This window comes from Drosophila tropicalis, unplaced genomic scaffold, assembly GCF_018151085.1.
Source record: "Drosophila tropicalis isolate 14030-0801.00 unplaced genomic scaffold, ASM1815108v1 contig_302, whole genome shotgun sequence".
NCBI classification, from domain to species: Eukaryota; Metazoa; Arthropoda; class Insecta; order Diptera; family Drosophilidae; genus Drosophila; species Drosophila tropicalis.
This window is the reverse complement of record NW_027172757.1, coordinates 542,662-565,237: the sequence shown is the minus strand read 5'-3', so window position 1 is coordinate 565,237 and position 22,576 is coordinate 542,662. Positions and strand designations below refer to the sequence as shown.

At 34.1% G+C, this 22,576-nt stretch overlaps 1 protein-coding gene across 1 annotated transcript; it reads left to right on the top strand.

Annotated features, from left to right (window-relative positions):
* Positions 1-1,551: 1,551 nt before the first annotated feature.
* On the top strand, positions 1,552-20,653 carry LOC137572383 (uncharacterized). Its single transcript, XM_068284139.1, is given in 6 exon segments — positions 1,552-2,703; positions 16,400-16,530; positions 16,587-16,700; positions 17,831-17,995; positions 18,058-18,212; positions 18,560-20,653. Coding segments are annotated over 6 exon segments (2,751 nt in total). The 5' UTR covers positions 1,552-2,500; the 3' UTR covers positions 20,543-20,653.
* The last annotated feature ends 1,923 nt before the right edge of the window (positions 20,654-22,576 follow it).

Below are 22,576 nucleotides of genomic sequence, written 5' to 3'. Positions count from 1 at the left end.
TTTTATCTTATTAATGACTAGGCTTGATTTAAAAGAAATTTATAAAATATCAAAGAGTTTTTTCTTTGTTATAATAGATAATATCTTACACTCTGGATATAGTTCTATAATGAGTAAAATTTGAACCAAAAAGTATGCTATAGGGATTCAAAGAATTGTCTACATTTTAATTTTAAAGAATTATGGGAATCTGATGCGTCTAACAAATTGTTTATTAGTTATATGTGCAAACAAGAACTAATTTTCTTACACAGAATATTCTAAAATCTGTTAAAAAAGTTAAAAATTTTTGTTTTAAACTTTCTAAAGTATACTTTTGGGTGCCTATTTTCCAACCCCAGATCTCCAGATTTCACAAAATCTGGACGTGATGGACAAAAACCAAGTATGCAGTTAGAATCAGCGTACCCGAATTAGTTAAGAACACCTCTCAAGTTAACGTCAGCAAAAATCATGTCGGCCTGTGTAATTTTTTTACAATTTCTAGGTTGCCAGATAATATAGAACTAATGCAACTGGTAAATTTATTTTCTGTACAAAACATGCTAAAAGTTTCAGTAAAGAAATTTTCAAAATGATTTAGTTTATAAATTGATTAAGTAATGAATTTAAAATGTAAATTGTTTAGTTTTTTTTTTTTTTTTAAGTGTTTTCAGTAATAATTTCTACGTTTCATTAAATAAATATGTACCTTTGTTGAAAATTAAGATTTTAATGGCTTAGCAATTATTTTTTAGCAATTTTCAGAAAATTGTTAGCAACTTTTAGCAATTATTCTTCAAAAATCTAGCAATTTTAGCATTTGTTTATTTTGTCCTTAAGAAATTTATAAACCAAGGTCAGCTAGTGATATACATGGATGACAAGTCTCAAGAATATAATGCCGAATATTATGCGAAGCATCACCTCCCTGCCATTAGTTTTGAGGAAGGGGTTTTCCTAGTTATTAAGAATGTAGATACTTCGGCAGGTACGAACAAAAAACTTATCAGACGGTATCGTGGCCCATACGTTGTTCACAAAAAACTTCCGGATGACCGATATGTTATCCGAGATGTGGAGGGCTTCCAGAACACCCAACTGCCGTATGACGGGGTACTCGAAACCTCCAAATTAAAGCTATGGGCAGCCCCTGATCAAGATTGCACTTCACATATCCCAACCAAAGTCGACACTAGCCACTTAATGTTATTATTTACCCCTTTTGTTAGCAACTAGAATCGAGATCGATTCCTTGTCAGGACGGCCGAGTTGTAAGATGTCAGTTACTTACGAATTGTGACAATATATCGAAGTTAGTATTTTAAGTATCGACTGTTAGTAGTAAGTCAGTATTTTAAGTATCGATTGTTAGTATTAAGTTGCCTATGGAAAATATCGAAAATAAATAGGTGTTTACAGTCATTTAAACCAATATTCAACTCGATAACAAAAAAAATGACATTAGGCCCAATGTCCGAGATTTTGAAACGAATTCCCATTCGCAATTCAAGACTATCGATGTGCTATCGACGAGCTATCGACAAAATTGCCATCTCTAGTTGTTTTTGTTTTCTGCGAGTGAACGGTTCGCGTGGGTGGTGAGCGGAGTGTTTTTTTTTTCTCTCATGCGGAAAGTCGAAAAACAAAGGGAATAAAAACTTAGAAAAACGCCAACAATTGGCGAAACTGTGTGAATTTCATTTCCGTACTAATGGAATTGGATGAAATTCAATTAACTAACGACATAATCGAACCGAAACGCAACAAATAAAATAAAATGCCAACTGACAAGCGACAACGGGAACGCGAGGAAATCTTATCGAGAAATTGAGAAAAGCGGAAAACAAAAATTTGTCTTAATTAAACGGGAAGGAAAAACACCACCATCACCACCCCCCCCCCGAGAAAATGTAAAAGCAAATGGGAAATTAAAATGTGTGATGCGAAAGTAAAAGAAAAAATGGAAAGAAGTTTCGAATGAAGTGTGCGCAGGAAAATTTGCTGAAAATTTTCTATAAAAACAAAGAAAATTTTTGTGTGACAAAAAACGAATAGCGTGTGAGAGAAAGGTAGTTGGAGAGAGTGTGAGAGAGAGAGAGAGCAGTGAGAGTGAAAGGGAAGAATTTCTAAGGAGAAAATTCAATACAAACAAAACAAAACAAAACAACAAGAGGAACGCGTAGCAACAACAAAAACAACAGCAAAGACAAAATCAGCTGTGCGTTTACCTGTGTCTTTGCAAAAGCAGCTACCTACCTGAGCGGCAGATAGACAGAGAGAGAGAGAGAGAGAGACAGAAGTTTAATTCCTCCAATTAAAATTTCACTTACCTGCGTTTTCAGAATGCAAATAACAAGAACTTCCAGACGTCAGCTTCTTCTCAACACCAGCAGCAGCAACTAGTCAACATACAGCAAAACTAACTAACTAAAACATATCCGTCAACTAAATAAACATAAAATAACAGAAATTAAAATTATAAGTAAACACAACACACACACACACATACATATTCAAAATGGATTGGATTATCAATGATGAGATGGGCCTGACAGTCGGTCATGTAGTCGGCTGGGCCGCCGCCTCTGCCATGGTCATTGGCGGTGTTATACCCTACGTTCCGCAATATATCGAGATCAAGAAGACCCAAGATGCCGAGGGCTTCTCTCTGTATGTTTGCCTGGCCCTGCTTATAGCCAATTCACTGAGAATACTTTTCTGGTAAGTCAAACAAACACAAAATTTGACAGTAAAAACACTTTGAAAACTTTCTCTTTTTCGTATACAAAAAAATCAGGGAATAAATTCAATCGATGAGAGGATATGAAATATCCAAAAGAGTAATGAGCTCATAATAACATTTAATTTTAGTTAAAAATTAACTAAAACTTTAATAAACTAAAATTATTATATATAATTATCGAAGATATCCCTAAAAAGCACTCTAAATGTAATTGTAGGGTGTCAAAAACATGTGTTGGGTGTCCAAAAACGTAACCAAAAATATGAGATGTCGAAAATTTCCAAAAATAAAATGTCCAATATTTTACTTTGAACGTTTTAAGAAACAAATTGTCCTCAAAATTCTTCAAGGTAGAAAAAGTTAATTATGTATTTTGTAATTTCTGTCTGCCTTTAACAGCTTTTTTTCCACCTTTTCCTCTGAATTCTTATTCCATCTTCTAAGAACCGTATGCCAAATATTATTAAAAGTAGAGCAAATTGTTTTCAACATTTTATTTTGAAACAAGATTTGCGATATTTTGAATTAAAATTATGTTTAATAACAATATCAAAATCTAGTGTACAAAAAAGATTTGTAAATGGGTTGAAAATGGGTTTAAAAAAAAGCAGAGATAAATACATTTTTAAAATATTTTGTACATGAATTCGAAATTTTATTTTTCAGTTTACTTTTTTTGACTGGGGTTAATCTTTTCTAAGAAGAATCCCCTAGGGGAAATTGCTTAGCTTAAGACATGACTAAACCTCTTGGCCAAACAAACTTATCGCTTGGCTTATCAATAGAGGGCCAGAGATACAGAGAACTGAGTGTGACCAATATAAAAAAAGTCGGTTATCTTGGTGCCTCTTGCATGATCTTATACAATATGTTTTTCTTAACAACAAATTTTTACAACCAAGTTGAAAGCCATATTTGCCCGTGTCCCGCTCTCTCTCTCTCTGTTAGCCAAGTCATGATTTTTAGACAAAATTAAAAATTGATTATCGTAATTGTTCGTTATTATGGTTCTGTGTGGTATGCACTTAATCGTAGTATTGATTTCAAATGGCATTCGTTCTTCTTATTATCTTTATGGTATTTTATGGTGAAGGTGTTGGGAATATTAACCCAACTTGGCATCATCATCTTTTTTCATCATGATGAAATTACGAAAAGTTTTCAGGGCCTTTTAATCTTAGCAATCATTAATGCTATATATTTTCTGACTCAGTGTGAAATTTGTAAACTTTTCCAGCATATAGAACTTGGTATAATTCCAACGAATAATTCATTTATCATATATACAATATATCATCATTTTTTTACCCCTAGACACAATTTAATTGGTTTAAAAAGTCATCACATTCACTCACGAGGCGAGTCTTGAGAGTTAATCATCTATTCAGATTCTACTCTAGATTCTCTTTATATAAACATTGTCATTTTAAATTTCGTAAATTTCTTGAATTGTTTTCAAGATACCCTCGGAGGGGAGAAAAAATAAACTTTTTAATTCAATTTGTATCAAAGTGCAAATAGATTTCACTTGGAAACCAAATGGAGGAATGCTTCTTCTCTTTTGATTAGGTGCAAAAATTAGATTTATTTACCTGCTTAAATTCTCCTTGATAAATATTTACATCTAACTTGACTTGATTTCTGTTTTTCGTTACGTTTTTCAATGATGGCTTTTTTTATGGCCTCTTTTCATGCAATTCTCTTTTGTCTTTTGCCTTAGTTTCTTGTTGTTTGTTTAAACAGGTTTTTCTTTATACAATTTTTTGCTTTTTGTTGATACAGCTGATTCCGTTCAGCCATCCATCCAACCATCCCTTCAGCCAACCCACTCAGGGTCAACCACTTTGTCTCTGCTTGTTTCACTCACGTCATGTTTTTTCTTTTTTTTGTTTTTGGCTATAAATTTTTAATGCAATTTCCTAGACCTAAATTAAATTGTTGCGTTAAAAAAAGACGTAGCCCGACGCAACTGGTGTCAATTTGTCTGGGGAATCAATAATTCAATTATTTCGTTAGACTAAAACTCTTTAAATATGCCGGTTCTCGGTAGTTGTAGATGTAGAAATCAGCTGGTTTCCCCGACACTTTCAATGCCAAACACTGAGTGTGTGCGTGGTTACCTATGAATGTCCGACTCGTAGCATTTTTTCCAAAAAGGACCCTTTCGCTTTTGTCACGCGATTGCCATAGAACAGAAGGAACAAAAAGTAAAAGGCGCCAAGGGGTTTGCCTCATGAGTTTCACTTTGCTTTTGTGGGTGAAAACTATAATTAGGAAGAGAGAGCAACAGAGAAGGAGAGGCAACAGCTGGGGGTAACAGCGAAAGTAACTAAGTTTAGTTAGTTAGCGCATAGTTGGGGATCGATGCTAATTCGAATTGCAGGAAAAAATTAAATTTTTGTCGGAACTTTTATGAAAAGTTCAACAACGTTGCATGTACAACCCACGTAGGGGGTCAATGGTATATGAATTGTATAACAGTTCGTCGAAACTTTTATAAACCAATATTTAGTTTGAAACGTACTCTACTCAGTTTATTAAAAGAACCTTTGGGTTAGTGTCAACATTTTTCTTCAATGAAGAATTATTTTCAGGCCATCTATTCTACACATTCTATTCCAAAAACTTCTCGTTTTCCATATCCTTAAGTAGTCTACAAACAATAAAGAGGATACAAAAATATCCCTACTGAAGAAAACACAGAAGATTCAGGGACATTCATACGTGTATAACAGATGTATCAGATGATCGTCGCAACTAGAAGTTAGCAATTGGTATATTCCATAGATGGATCCAAAGGGTGGAGTCTGGGTGGTCTGGACACCTCCCGAAATATCGGTTTTCAGCTGTGCTTAAGGCCCAGATAGTAAATTTTCAAGGTAGTCGGGCAAATTTGATGAATTTTAAAACTGACAAAATGTCCCATCGAAAATTTGGTAGTTTTCTAAACCAATTATCTGAATTTCTGATTGAACACCATTGTAACTACTTTAGTTTTTTGCTATTTTCTTCGTTTTACACTTGATAGTTAAAAAAAAGTGTTATACAGCTCGCCAAACATAACGTATATTGAGTTTATTGAGAAGCGGGTTAGGTCTATATCAACTTTAATACGTATTCATATATCCAAATGTCAATAGATGTCGTCATAATTTACGAAGTTATATATTTTATAATAGATGACATTGGTGATCATTAAATAGTGCGTATAACTAACTGTTATATAGTGAGTAGTATATTCGCCAAAAGGTTATTAATAGAGTCATATAACAATTTTGTATAATTCCCATAGAAAATCCAGCTCCATTTGATTGTGGTAAAAACTTAGATCTAACTCTAAGCTATGTACACTCACTCCCTCAGTTCCACCTGCCTTTTAGACAGATTGCTTTCGGCCAATCAATCGTACACTTAAACTTATTTCTGCTGTTCCTGCGGCAATCTGTTTTGATTAATCTTTTCATAGTTTTTTCGTTTATTCGTTTGTACTTTAAGCAATTTGCCCATGTGGCACTTTTAGCACAGCTCTCTGACAAGTTAATTATCATTATTGTGTGTAATTGTTGTGCCGCATTGTCAACAATCACCTCTCCCCCGCCTATTACGCTCCCTCGTAATATCAAACAAAATGCATGCACGAGCCTCAACCGGAATTTGTGGGCAATTTGTGCGCAAAAAAAAAAAAAAAAAACAACAAAAAGTCGTGAAAAAAAAAAAAAGAGGGACTGCCAGACTGCCTTTATTATTCCAACAACAACAAAAATTGCAATTAATTATAAATGTGTAAAAACGAAAAACAACAACAAAATATATAAATATATGTAAATAAATGACATATAGCAAGGTTGGAGCAAAAAGATCGAATCAAGCCAAAAGTATGACTCAATATTTTTGCAAACTTTCCCCCGCACACCGCCAACTTCATCATCATTATATAAAGTTGATTTGAATATACATACATATATATAATTGGTAGAAATTGAATAGGGGCTAAATGGGCTCATAACATAGAGCCCAAAAGAAAATCCGCTCACACCTTTAGCAAAACAGAAATATGCTGACCCAAAGGTTTCTTTCCTTCTTTTTTTGCCTTCTCGTCTTATTTACCTATGAGACAAGCAAAAAAAAAAAAAAAAAAAAGAAATGGGCGTATGATATCCGCAATGAAAATCAAACAAAACATGACTCAATATACAGATAGAATAATTGTTTATGTATTTTTATTGGAAACCAGAATTGGACTCTATATAGTATATAACGTCATTTCTATTCTTTTCTGTCATTTTGTGGAGGCGTTTATAATTTACGAAAAAAAACAAACAACAAACTTGAAAAGCTAAATTGTAGCACATATATTTAGACACACACATGTATACATATATATACATATATATAGTTGTTAAAGCTCACTTAAATTTGTTAAGTGCAATTGTTGGGAAAACTGTATAAAACAAACTTGCAAAAGCCAAATGTCTAGAGGCATTAAAAACACACAACAATTTTTGCCAACTTTTCTTATTACAAAACAATTTCTCAACATCAACATCAAGTTAGTCATGGACGGTGGCCAAAAGAAAGGGGATCCAAAAGTATGAAAATATAATTACTATAAAGTAGAAACCATGAAAATTGAATACTAGGAATATTGTACAACTTGTAAAGTTTGAAATTGAATCCGCATGGGGTAAATTTGGCATTAGAAAGTGTTAGCTAGCATGAATAGCCTTAACTTGACTAAAGAGCTGCATGAATGTTAGAAAAATCAAAGTAAAAAGGAACTGAATGAATTGAATTAAAATTGAAGTCAAGTTTGAGTGAATGAGTGAGCTGGCATGAGACTCATTCCCACTACAATTCCACGAAACAAAAACAAATTGAATGGATTTGAATGTACAACAATAAGTTAATAAGTTTTGAATGCATCTAAATTACAATTCCAAATGTAATATTATAAATTATGTTTTATATTTCGAACAAGAAAATGATATATTAGAGTTGCTCTAGTCGGTAGATCAGTGGTGACTAACTCAAAGATGATCTTATTGTTTACGAGTTAGAACTAGAAAACTTAGGAAAGGTAAGGTGGGTGGAGATAAACGAATTGATTTTCGTTCTGTTTATTCCAGTTCAAAATCGTAGTTGTAATGTATGTAGTCTAACTTTATAGCAATTATGCAACACTTCTTTTTAATTTGATGATTCCCATTCGAAAGTGTCTTCTGAAATCGCAATTTTGGAACTTACTTTATAAAAGAGATTAAATTGAATTGAATTTTTTCTCCATTCATTAAAAAATAAAAAACTAATGGCTAGTTTGCTTTAAAATGACTGAAATGAAACACAAAAAAGGCACCAAGCAAATTTGAATCATTAGAATTGATTCGAATGAGTTGGTAAATTTTAAGGCATTGAGCATTTTAGCACTTAATTCATGAGCATTCTGTTAACCAAGTTACCTTTTTTTGGGATTTGACAAGTATATTTATATATATTATACATATATACATACTCATTTGAATATGATATTTTTTGTCATCCTCAAGATTAGGAATCCGTGATTTCAGTCTGAGGAATATAAAAGTTAGCGAGGTAATTTTAGCACAAAATGACATCATGGACAAAGATGGTCTATAGCCATTTAAAAAGATTTGTTATTATTTAATGAAGACAGCTGTCGATTTACTAGAAGTTAACAATAAATTTGGAACTCTTAAACCGACTCAGATATGCGTTTTGAAATTCGAATATTGAAATGCCATATAAATAAATTCATTAAAGTATTAGAAATATGTAAATAAATGGATATTTCTAATACTTCAATGAATTTATTGGTATCAAAAAGAATTGGCGTCAAATCTTTTGCCAGCACTGTATATAGCAATATATCAAGTCAATTGATGATTTGTGTTTAAGTTTTATGTTGCAATCAACTTTATGGGTAATTAGTGAGTAGAATCTGGCCATATGCAGCAAGTCTTGGCTTGATTACAAAGAAATTCATTGCCTGTCTTTAAAATGTGACCGAATGTATTTGTTTCGTTGACTCATATCATAATCAATTGTTATTGCAATGCAATACCACAGAGTCACATAACTTTTTCTGAGATATTTGATCGCAGCTCATTGTGCTATATAGACAGTTTTTCTGTCTGTTAATAATCATGATACAAACTCTTTAAAAATGTCTAAGCAGACGAGAGTTATTCATTTACTCATATCGGTAAACTGATGTCATTTCGGTTATCATTACAATAGTAGATAATAAGAAGCTATCAGTTAAGTGAGTTTTCGAAAAAGCTTAAAATTTATGTGATGAAATAGCATGAATGATCCGAAAGAAAAAGCACCCTGTGTAATTTGTTAAAATTTAAAAACTTTCCTCTCCCTTTCTTTCTGACTGTCTATCTCTTACTTTGTTTGCTACCAAGTCAGCACAATTTGTTGGGTGGAAAAGTAATCAGGGAAAGAAGAAGAGTTCATTGAACTTCCTTTTCTTTGGAAAGAGTAAAGAAGCAAAAGCAATCTTTAAGTCTTGCTTATTGATTTCTGACAATATTGGACAGTATCTTGAGAATCTAGAATTCTTGGGGAATTTAATCAAAATGGTCGCTTCGCTTCCTCATAAGATAGCAGCACACACTTGGGTTTTTGTATTGTTTGTTATATTTTTCCAGGATGGACTCTCTGGCACTCGATCACAGCAATAAGTGATTATAAATGTTTCCATTTCATTGTGATTTCTATTTAGTTTCTCTTCATTTTGTGTAGTAGCATTTCTTATCGGCAAACAACGCGCCATTCTCTAGGCATATATAACACAATTGTCTCGACCCGGCACTCTATATAATTGAGATTATTGCATGAGGCAACTGAGGACTGATAACGCAAAAGTCTCACCCCAACAACAACAACAAAAACAACAACAGCAAAAACAGTTAATTTATTTACGTAGAAATTATTAATGTTTATGATATAATCTTTAGTAAATAATAGAATTTAAATTTTCTTTTCTAGCTTTCAAATGGCTTTTTATTTATTTAATTTTTATTTCTTATCTAATCTTTCATTCATTCAGGTGGACTTTTACGTACACAAATAGATATTTCATTGTATTTATGTCTAATATGACTTGACCCAATTTTAATTGATGATTTATGCATTAAGCCAACTGTGTAAGCAAATGAACAAAAAAACAGCCCATTCTGTGACTATACAGGGTCAGGGTTAAGGCTTAAATATACCAATTAATTTTTCTTTACTCTTTTTTTTTTTTTTTTTTGAGTTGGTTTTTTTTTTTTTGGCGCACTGAAGCGAGGGGGTCAAAAATGGGAATGTTGTGTGGCCATAAATGTTAACTGTTTGTTGTTAGCCATTCTGCCTTTTGCATGCAAATGAGTTGATTTTTTGTTGTGAAATATTCCTCAACCGGTTCTGGGTAGATGACGATGAGGTTGGGTTTCGGTTTTGGTTCTGGTTTTCGCTTTTTGTTTTTTTCTATTCCGCACTTGTCCTGATGGAGGTTAAAAATAGATTGAAAATTGAATTATGAATCGCCCAATTAGTGAAAGAAGAAGACAATTTTAATGACATATTTATGTCGATTCAATATATTTAATTATGGAATAATTGTTGAAATGGAAAAGATTTAATTAGTTGAAAAGTTAAACCTGTTCAAAATGTGAAAATGTTTACTAAAATCTGTTATACAGTTACTTAAATTTCAAAATTCGTAGCTGTTATACAACATCATATGTATGAAGATGTATAACAGTTTGAAACTGAAACATTTTCTTATACAACCAGAAATGTTATAATAAAATTACTTTAATTTCGCGCAACACTATCTTTATATAAACAGTTACTTAAATATCAAAATTCGTAGCTGTTATACAACAGCATATGTATGAACACTTTATCAACAATAGTTGAGTTGTCATACAACATTTATAACAGTTCATAGATCTATGTAGCACAGTTGGAAACAGCTATACGGTAGCTAAATTGTTTTAAAATTGTAATACAGCAATACAAGTGACGAAAAAAGTGTAGAACAATGGTCATATAACAGTTTTTTGACTGTTATAAAATTTTTTAAACAGTCCATTGCATTAAAAAGACGTTATACAAAATCTTACAGAGTTTTGAATCTGTAATGCGCAACGATATGTGAGACTTAAATTCTTTTGAAACTTGTATAACAGTTCAACAATAACATATGCCAGTGCCATCTAACAGTACTTTGACTTCATTACAACTACAATCTTCACTGGTGTTGATTGACCTAATTTTGCCCTACTAACTAATCAAGCCCTCTTAACCAAAGGTTATCTCTAAGCAACTTGTTCGTCATTTTGCCAGTTGATCATGAAAAGCCGATTGGCATTATCTCAAACGCTTTAGTTTCTTATGAAATATATTTTACAAGCTGCCTTTAATGGTTTCTCAGTTTTGATAGTCTCTGGGAGCGGTACCCAGAAAAAAAAAAAAAAACAAAAAGGTCGCAGGTCATTCTTATCTCCCATTCCCTGTGTGGCTTGTCATTTAGCTTTGAAGATTTTTTTGTAATTAAAAAAAAAAAAGAAAACGAAATAAGAATGAAATGAAAGTAAAAGCAAAGGCCACGCTATATTTTTTATGCCGTCATCATTGTTTCAGGAACAGGTGTGGGTGGGTCACCATCAAGGGTTGGGTTCGATTCATGGGGTCCTTGCCCTTTTGCTCTAAAAGAACGATGAGGAAAATTAAAATCAAGACCAAAACCTTTTTGCAATGTTAACATTTTAAATTGCATGCGAGGCGATGGCTTTTCCTAATTGAATTTTAATGCCAACGACGAGTGGGGCGAAATTTTCCACGTTCTCTCAACATTTATAGCCAAAACATACTTCATACTGGGTGTGTAAGGGGATTTCGCTGGCCTTGGCAGAATATATAAAACTAATTGAAAAGTAACAGAAACCAACCCGAAACCAAGTCAATCGCTGCCGTTCACGGTGAGCAATCATTTGCCCTCCATCCATCCAGCCATCAGTCCATCCGTTTTGGCTTCTTTGTATACCAAGAATATACGATACGGACGGATGACGACGACGCAGCAAAACTGTCTGATTGACTGACTGACTGAGTGACTGACAAGAATGTTTACTTGAAACAAACAACGTAGACAAAAAAATTTCAATTTCTAAAATGGCATAAAGTATTTATTTATTTTTTTGCCACACATGCGTGATCTAATTATATATAAATTGCATTTTCTACGTGGCCTATTAAATTTTTGAATTAATATTTTTGAAACTATATTGTGATAATAATTTGCCTTCCTTTTATAGTAAAATAGTTCGAAAAATGTTCCCAAAATTTGCGGAAAAATCGTGGAAAAAATTATAATTTTGAATAGTATATAAAGTAATTCGATTCTTCAATACTTCAGAGTACTTAGAGGCTCTTATTATTTTAAGAATATTATCTTTGATGTTTTTGAAATTTAATATGCTTACAAAATGAAACATTTGAGACCAAACCAGATAATTTTTGTTTTGTTTTATGGGAAAGGTCTGTTAATTTCCTATTAATTTCAAATTTGGACATTCAAGAATATCTAAAATATGTTCAGGAAAGTTACCTATAAAAAACACCCAGAATATAATAGTTCGAATAGACAAATTATTTAGCAAGTAGAATAAAATAAAGTGTATCAATCTCAGAAAAGTAGTTCAAGAAAGTAATTGAAAGTAAGGCAAGCCTAAGGAGTTGAGTTTTTACTTTTGCTCATTTACTCTCAACCCTACTTATTTATTCGAGTTTATGTTCAAGTTTAAGTTACTTCCTGTTTGTTTTTCGTGTATCCGAATGATTCACTCTAAGCATTCCATTTCCCACAATCATCTTGGGATAAGTTTTGTTAGGATACTATCGAAAACCTTGTGGCAGTCCCATAGCAAGTTTAATCGCAGAGTTTTTATTTTAGCATTTCTATCCGCCAAGGCATAACTTATTTTATACGTATTTGTATTCCGTATATATCCCGTACGGCTACAAATTTTATGCCTCAAATGTACATAAATGCAAATTGTCCATTTGTTTTTTTTTTTTTGCCTCCTCTCCCCACATGTGGCGGGGCTTTTTGTTTTGCTGAATTCGTTCTATTTTTCTTAGACGACTTCAAATTTGTTGTGTGTGTCCCACTCTTTCGCATTCATTATTTTCAGCCTGGGGTTTGCTCTCAACGAAATTGCCAAGATGTTGTTGCGATTTTACGAGGTGGTGGCGGCTTAGCTCCATGTGGGAGGGAATGCCATTTTCATGTAACAGACTAAGCAATTAACTAAGCATACATAGAAACAAATAAAACTGTTTTAATGTATTGATTGCTTTTATTTCAATTCAAAGTTGTACGATTTTAGTTATATAACACTTTGGCCTTTGCTTTTGCATGCGTATAACAGTTGTAGCCTGATCAAATAAGGAAAATTAAGCTGTCTATGTCTAATAATGATTTTAAGGATATATTAATAGGATTCAGATTGCTTTAAAATCGCGTTCATCTTAGACAATGAAATAATTCGATTTCCAATTTGAAAAAGGCCTAAAAGCTTTAACCTATTTAGCTTATAATATTTGGCTTATGGTAGGAACAGGCTTGGAAAATCAACTTTGTTTTATATTCAAGGATAACAGAAACCATTTCCAATCCTTTTACGGGAACTCGACTTTGTCTTATTTTAAAATAAGAAATTACACTTATTTCCCCTCAAACGAGATATTTTGTTTTGCTGAATCCTTAAAATTTGTAACATCTTTTGACAATATAGAAATATAATTCATTTGTATTCAATCAGGCCGAATGGTCAGTTGATTTGTTTGATGTATCTTCATGTAGCTCAAGAAACTGTTTCATTCGAGTAGAACCATTTCGAATATTCTGTTGAATTATGTGATTTACTCTTACACACTAAATTTGCTGTTCAATTTGGTTTCCATTCATAATTGTGGGCCATTTGTATCTACTTTTGTGTGTGTGTGTGTGTGTAAATGTTCCTTGAGTTTTGTGAGCCAGTTTATCAGCGTTTTATCCTTTAGCAAGGTCATTTGAGCAGCTTATAGCTTATAAACGACCCAGATACATCAAGCAAACTCATAGCCATCACCCTCATCATCGTCACCCTCCTTGTCTCACACCCACACAACATGGCCATTCAATTGGCAACGCCTTGTGGTATGCTATGAAAATTAACCATTGGATTTTGCCCCTTTCTTTTCCTATGGCGGCGTCGCCTCATTAACAATTTGTGTGTTTACACAAATCTCAGACCACATGCAGGGCGTTATGTACATATACTCACTCGAATACATATATATATACTTGTATATATAGTTATATATGTATGGTATAAATAACCGGAATGTTGAGAATTAAGTGCTGTAGAGTTCCGTTTTGTTAGTACCCGAAAGAGAAAGAGCCCTTCAGACGACATTTCTTTTTTTATGCTGTCCACATAGCGGCTAAGTTGTCGTAGTTGCTGAATGAAATGAAATTTGTGTTGAAGCATGAAAGGGTGTCGGCGGGTGTGTAACCTTCTAGACTAAGCCAACACTTGGGCAAACATTCACCGAGTAAGTGCGGCACAAATTTTAATTATGTCCACACACACACCCACACATGCGAGAGACAGAGATAAATGCAAACAAATGAAATATCTGTAAGAATTTATCTTGTTTTTTTTTTTTGTGTGAAAAAAAAAAAACATATTTTTATCAAAACTAAGTAACAAATTTTTATTATTTCATATTGCCATTCATCAGTTAAATCGTTTGCCTAAATTAGTCCGCTGGGTATGGGGTGGAGTGGATGAGGTGGAGTGGGAGTAAGGGGGTGGAGTGTCAAACTGTTTACAAGTTCTGGCTATCAACGAACATTGCCTCTGTGTTGGTTTGCTCTTTTTCCTCTTTATTTGTTTGGTTAGTCATAAAAGCAGTTTTATTGATTTTTATTTTTACGACATTTTTTACACGTATCGAGAAGCGTGCAAAAGCCATGCGAAAAATGGCAATTCTCTGTAGGAGAAGTGAGAAGTCGGTGGCGGAGGAAAATTTGCAATTTAAATGTTCACATTTCTGCTAATTGCAATTAAAATCGGGGGGGAAAAGGGAAATTAACATTTTGAATAGATTGATATGTTGAGCAATGGAAATCAATCTATTTTAAAACAGTTTGAAGATAGGCATACAGAATAGCTGTTATAATCAATTTGTTTCAGGCAAACTGGACCGAATTTTCAGTTTGAATATGTTTTATTTGTTCTGAATCATTATGAGTATTTAGTTTGCTATGGTTAATCAGCCTTAGAAGTCTGTCTTCAGCCTTAGAAGTCTGTTTTGTAGATAGGTTATGTTATTTGCCAAATTCGAGTTACTTTTCGAAAAGAGTACAGTTAAGTTTACGAAAAAACTGTTATAAACACTGTTATACACGCAGTTTTTCACATATTTGTGCAAAATATAGTCCTTACTGTCTTACCATAAGTGCACACTGTTATAGTGACTTTTATACAAACTGTTATACGTAAGCACTGTTATACAAACATATACATATACACTGATATACACACAGTCATATAAAATATACACACAGTTATGCAAAATAGTAGACGAACTTCGTGCACACTGTTTAAAGACTGACATACAAACGTTTATATAAACTGTAATACACAGTAATTGACTTTATTATACTTACTGTTATACAAAAAATGCACATTGCTTTCTGCAGCTTTAATTACAGTTATTGAGAATGTATACAAACTATGGAGACTTCAATACAAACTGTTATAAACATACGTATGAATATATCTATATATGCACAATTTTGTTATACACTCAGTATTAAACACATTTGTATAAATGGTTATACAGCCTAGTAAAAAAAAGACTAAAGACTTTTATAAAAACTACTCTATAAACTGTTATACACTTATAATGTTATACCCTCTAGTATGTAAACTTAGTGCTTAGGTTGAGAGACGGTTAAATATAGTGGAGTATTTCAAGTGCACAAAAGTTTCTCCTAACTTTTGATTAAGCTAAAACTACTTCGTTACATTTTCACTTTTTTTTTCTCTTATCATAATATTGTACATTTGGCCTCTTTTTTTGCTGACTTCTCAGTGCCATTTAAATGGGACACCCAACTTTGGGCTAATTCAATTTCCATGGCAGAAATGAAATGACAAAAAACGTAGTCTACTTATCAGAGCACTCAGCCTTGGCCAGCCCTCTCGTCGTCATCCATATTATGTTTCTCGCTTTCTAACATTAAATGCCGGAAATATATATATTTCTGCTATCTAGTATAAAAAAGAAACAGAAAAAAGTGATGAGGAGGGGGGCGGAATCCAATGGCACATGACACAACAGAAACAGCAGCTGTGGGACAGAAATTTGTTTTTTTTTTTTTTTTTTTTTGCGATTCCATCACAAATCAACATGAAATCTCCAACAAATTTCCAGTACACACACACAGCCATGTTTGGCTTTGTGTTTTAATAACGCAAAACAAATCCCCGGCAAAGTGGCCCTATTAAACTTTACTTGTTGGTACTTTGGCCAAATGCCCAACACGTTTCAGTTTTCATTGTTTTGCAGTTAACTACTACTATAGCTTGTCACTCTCTTTTGCAGGTTTTCCAGTCGATATGAGCTTCCATTGTTGGTGCAGAGCGTTGTCATGAATGTCACCATGTTCCTAATGATACATCTGTGTGTGAAGGTAAAACGGGTCAATGCAAATAACAGGGAACATGCACTACGAAGTGAGTACAAAGATAAGTTTGATTGTGACGCCAATACATTTCTGTTCTTTCAATAGGCGATGAATTGCATTTGCCCAAAGTCATGACGGACACGGATATGGGAGCCTCCGTATCAACCGAAGCGGGTGGCAGTGCGCTAAAGCGAGCACGTTCACGGCATTATTTGAATGGTAAGAAGACAAGAAGACAAACTTTACCGCGGCAAGAACAAACTGTTTCTGCTTCTGCTGTTTTGTGTTATCAAGTTGCCTTTATCTTTTTATGCCCCATTTGCGTTGCGCATTTCTATCAACCTATCAACCTGGTGGCGGCAATATGCCAGACCCCACAAAGAATCTGGGTTGCCACAAGGCAGACACACAGACAGTCGGACCGACAGACAGAGCAACGAGCTAATTATATTGACTGGGCACGGCTTGGCTTCTTGTTTCGCTTGTGTCTTGTGGGGCTCGTAAATTGCCAAGCGCCTAAAAGCAGTCAGCGATAATGAAAATTGATTTCTAAGTACTTTAGACATACTGGGAATAGATAGTCACCGAACCAAAGAGCATAAATAACTTTCAAAATGGACAATAAACACGATTTTTCAAATATATTGAAACTCATTAAAAACTAACATTAATTGCGAAAATAGGTAACAAGTATTATACAAATGCATTAAATATAGTATATATTTTAGCAGACTGTTAAGTACATTCAAAAGCCTTGCTTACTCGTATTAATCATCATCACTTATATGCAAAGACAAAAAATTCCATGAGCCTATTACTTATGATTACTGAATGCTTAGAAACCAAATGAATGAATCGGTGAATGAATCATCGATTCATTTGTAAGCTTGTAATCGTGTTTATTCATTTAACTAGATGAATAAATCAGATTGTCTTCTATGTCAGTTTGTGTATTCAATTCACTTTATTGTGGCTTAAGGCCTTATGCTTTTAATTCGCACTAGGACTTACACAAATTTCAATTTGTATTCTTTTCGTAATCAGTCTTAGGTTTTAATGAGTTTTAGTATATTGAAAAAATCATGGACAATAACATTTTGAAAGATATTTAAATAGTTAACTTATTTTTTTAGTTTTTTAATCTATTTTTGGTATATAACCATCATATTTATACATTTGTTTCAAAAAATGTTCTAAATACAGATTGTTTTTTGTGGAGAAATTCAATTTATTCAATTTTTTTTGAGGAAATGGAATGACATAGACATTCTACACGGTGATTTGTCGATTTTCTAACAGTTTATATTGAAGACATTGATACCACTTTCCTTTTACATTCTTTGTTGCAGATCTGGATCTCAAATACTTTTGGAATTGGACAGATTTTCAATCGTATTTGGATTTCATGCTTGTCGTTTGGGCAGTGGGCGCAGCCATAACATATCTGATGCTATCAGTGCATTGGTTCATGGAATCCATGGGCTTTGTGGCCGTCTTTACGGAGGCCATGCTGGGTGAGTAAACCAATACAAGAAACCAAAGTTAAACTCATACGTCTTATTGTTTTTTCTGATAGGAGCACCGCAATTTCTGCGCAACTTTAAGAATAAATCAACATATGGAATGAGCATACACATGGTAATCATGTGGACGCTCGGTGATATGTTTAAGACTGGTTATTTTATTGTTAGAAAAGCGCCATCCCAATTTTGGATCTGTGGCACGCTGCAGGTGAGCAATTCGATGATGACATTAATCCATAATTAAATAAGCACACGAGATTTGCTTAAGCTCGTCGACTCTCAAAGTTCTTTCAACCGTAAATAATTTTTGTTGGTCTTCTTGGTTAACGAAATAAAAATAATAATGCTGTTAAGCCCATTGACGACATAAGTCCGTAGTGATTCAATTAATCAGTGTTTGGCACTTTTAGTTTAATCCCCAAGTGCTTAAACTTCATGTAGTCATTCCATAGCTCGTTATGGGCTGATTGTTGATTCGCCCAATGGGCGGTTATTTTAGCCTATTTTCGGAAATTATTGATTAATCAAAGTAATTATTAATGCTTTCGTTTTCAGGTCAGCTTGGACATAGCAATATTGTTGCAGGTGTGGATCTATCGAAATAATTCCAAGCCGCGTGATTTGAGACGCGGCGATTAGCAGTTTGCCCCCGAGGAACAACAACAACAACAGCAACGCGATCTGCACACAACTCATTCCCAGGATCAACAGGAGCAACGTCAATTGTCACTGCCCGTGACCATCTCATGCAGCAGCGGAGATGATCACTTGCTAACCGCTCGTGCCGATGACGAGCACTTCAAAATCATTGAACCATTTGGAATCGGAGGTGGACAATGTCACGATAATCGTGCATTTCAATATCATAATAATAATAAAATTCTACGTCCCGGCGGCAGTGGCAAGAGCATGAGCAAGAGTACAACAAAGAATCATGATGACGGGGTGGCTGCTGCAGCGGCTGCTCTGGAAGTGGTCATTGTTCATTCACCAAATTCAATGAATGGTCGCGGTGAATCTCGTGTGATTGGTGGCCATGAATCATTGGATGGACAAGTGGTCAGCTCATGTTGTTGCCGCCGAAGGAAGCGTCACAATGCCACCCAGACGACATGTGGAAATCAGCAATTAACGAATCGTTGCTGTTGCGTGGTAACCACTCATCATCATCATCATTGTCATCATCATCATCATTGTCGTTGCCGTTGTCATTGCCATCATCATCATCAGAATCAGCATCAGCAAAGTTCATCGAAGCGCAGAGCCTTGTTATGCCAGCAACGACGCCATCGAAATCATCGCAAGCACCAACACTCAGTGGATACCAGCGAAAAGCAGTCGCAGCAAATGCATCATCAACCCATTGCCATAGAGATCGATGCAGCAACCACCACAATGACCGAAGAGGATGTTAGCAGTACGGCCACCTCGAATTTCCCTTTCAAAGCGACCGCCATACAACAGCAACAGGGTGGTGTAAGTCCATTGATCCTCTCGCCCATGAGAGAGCCACGACGTTGTTCACTCAATTCTAATACCACCATAGAAACCGATGAACTTTCACCCGACGAAGATGCCGAGGATGTAAAAATTGTAACGAACGAGAGAGTTAAAATTAAGCGTAAACGCTTTCGTGAGGAAGACTTCTGCTCCAGCTGTTCCAGTTGCAGTAAACACACGTCGACATCCTGCAGTAGCAGCAGCAGCTTCGATGAAGACCTAAATCGTAATCACGAGCTAACCGTTGCGGCTGAATGCCATCAATGTGAGGGCAATTGCAGTTGTAGCTGCGGCGATGAGGACGAAGAGGCCGAGGGTGAGGAGGAGGAGGACACCACAGAGCAGCGGGAAAGTTTTTGCACGGCAGCCGATCATACGATATTGAGTCACGACACGGCCATAACTCCAGACAATGAAGACACTTTAACGCCATCCCAACAAATGGACTCGACTATGCGTAGTGACACGGCTGGCATCGATGATGAGGGAAATCTAACCGATGCCGATGCCTCATCGTTGAGCCAATCTGCCGAGTATTTCTCAATCTCATCTAATAATCCAGTGTCGTCGACATCTCCGCTGGAAAGTCAATTATGACGCAGCGTTTCGCTGGTCTCTGCATGGCCAGCCATCGATGTGAATGCTTTAATCCAGCAGACCATCCTGAAGTCAGCTGTAATTCAAGAGACGACGCCGTTGCATACAAAAAGAAAGGTCCAGGCAACCAACGCCACCACCATCACACCCGGCACCAACTTGACCTCGACCCCGACCGGCACCACCAAGTCCAGTAATAGCAGCTCAACGGCCACATTGACTCCACTCACGAGCAGCATTATAACCGTGGCCAAAAACAACAAATATTCTCCCTCCCCATCCTCCACATCATCGAATTCGTCGGCCAGTCGTCGGGCAGTAATCACCATTTGTGGTGGCAGTGGGACAGGTTCTTCTTGCCCCACGTCAACTACCACGAAGCTTCCACCACTTCCAAAGACGGATCCATTGAAGAAGCGATCCATGGAAATCATTTTATAAGCTAAAGTTAATGAACCTCCAAATATTAAAGTTATACAAAAAGGTTTTAGTATAACACACACACACACATGCACTCACTGTCACACACTCACTTACAAATCATGTGCAAAATCGTAGCTCGGAAAAGTAAATGTTGTTCTAAGGGGGTTAACCCAAAGTTAAACTATATCTGTACATTATCTTCTTTAAATTTAATTAATGTAGTCATTTTTCGTTTCGATTTTCTGTACTATAGATAAAACTGTTATACATATCTAACAAAAAAAAAACTATACAAGAAAATAAGCAAAAATTCTTCCATCTAAAACTTTACGAGTGTGTATTAAACAAAGGCAAAGAACTTATATAGGGAAAATCATGTAACTAAGTTATGACTTTCTTAGATCAACCGAAAAAAGTCCATTAAGTGAACATCTTAAGTCCAACTTTAAGCAAATTTTTGTTATTTCTATTTCTATAGAATGTAGACGTTCTTCAAATCAATTTGTATCGGTAACTAAAAAGAATTATATGTGTTTTTTTTCCCTAAAAACATTCCTTTGCCTATGTGTACGCAGCTCGATTTATGATATAATTTATGTAGTCAATTTCTAAATTAAGTTTCATATATGTATATTCAAATCAAAAAAGGAAGAAAAACAAATTCATCTCGATATTACGAAAAGAAAAATAAAACGATTTTTAATATTTTATATATTTTATTAGACGTACGTATGTATGTATGATTTTTCCTAGCAGAATTTATAAGCTAAGATTTTTATTTTTTTAAATAAAAAAAAAAAAAAACAAAACACAAAAATTTGCACCTTTTTATTTTATTTTATTTTATGTTATCTTATATGTTTTTTCGTATATAAGCGAGTATCTTAAACTTAGCCAAATAGCTTCCTTGCAATATTGAGAGATTCCGTTGAAAACGTTCACACAAAGCGACAACCAAGCAACAAAAAAACAAAAAACCGAAAAATAATCAAATTTATTTTTAAGCTATATATTAAAGCGATTTATATTATTATATGTGTATTCTATATATATATATTTGAAAAGTGCTTGAAAATATTTATGAAATATTACAAAACAAAATAAAAACAAACTTTATTGAATTAAATTTGTTGATTAGTGCGTAGCAGATATCTTGTTTGCCTCTATATAAAGACACACACACACACAGACACCAATTTAGCTATATACCGATAATTATATGTATATGTATACCGATTATACCAAATATTTCTACTATATGTTGCTGAGCTGCGCAGTATTCCCATAATCTATTTGAAAAACTTGAAACTCCAATTGTAACGAATTACGTATGTATAATCAAATACTCATAATCGATCAACCTATTAAATACATATTAAATTCTAACTCTAACTATAACTGTAATTGTGACGGTAATTGTTATACTGTTATACGGTTAAAAACTTGCATTTTTCGAGCATATGTTTCGTATGTATGTAGGACATTTTTTCATTATATACCTACCAATATAAAATTATTACTCTCTCAGATGAATTCATACGTAAATTTCGTAAATCAGACAACAAGACACAAGTAAAAATAAAATATGACAAAAAGAAAGAAGCAATAAATAAAAATCTAAACTGAAAAGATTTGTCTAAATGAAACGTTTTTTCTTAATAAATTAGCTATAGATTATAAATTCATGCCAGAAAGGGATTATTGGGGATTATTGAAAACTTTAGTTGAATGAAAATTTTGGCAAAAGCTCTTAAATGGTGCGCCATAACAGAATTATCGTTTATGTCCATCGATAGTAGAGACATTTTGTCACGTAACGAGATTACGTTAAATTCCATCATCTTCACTGTCATCTATTGAGTTTTAAACTGAAGTCCATGGTCCATGGATATATATAAAACTTAAAATAGGGCTTTTGAATTAACAATGTTCAATTATGAACAAACGGCCTTAAATAATGAATGAGTCTAATATAAAAAAAATATTAAATTAAAGTTGCGTTCGAAATTCAAAATTATGAGGAATCGGTTATCGATATGTTTACAAACGATA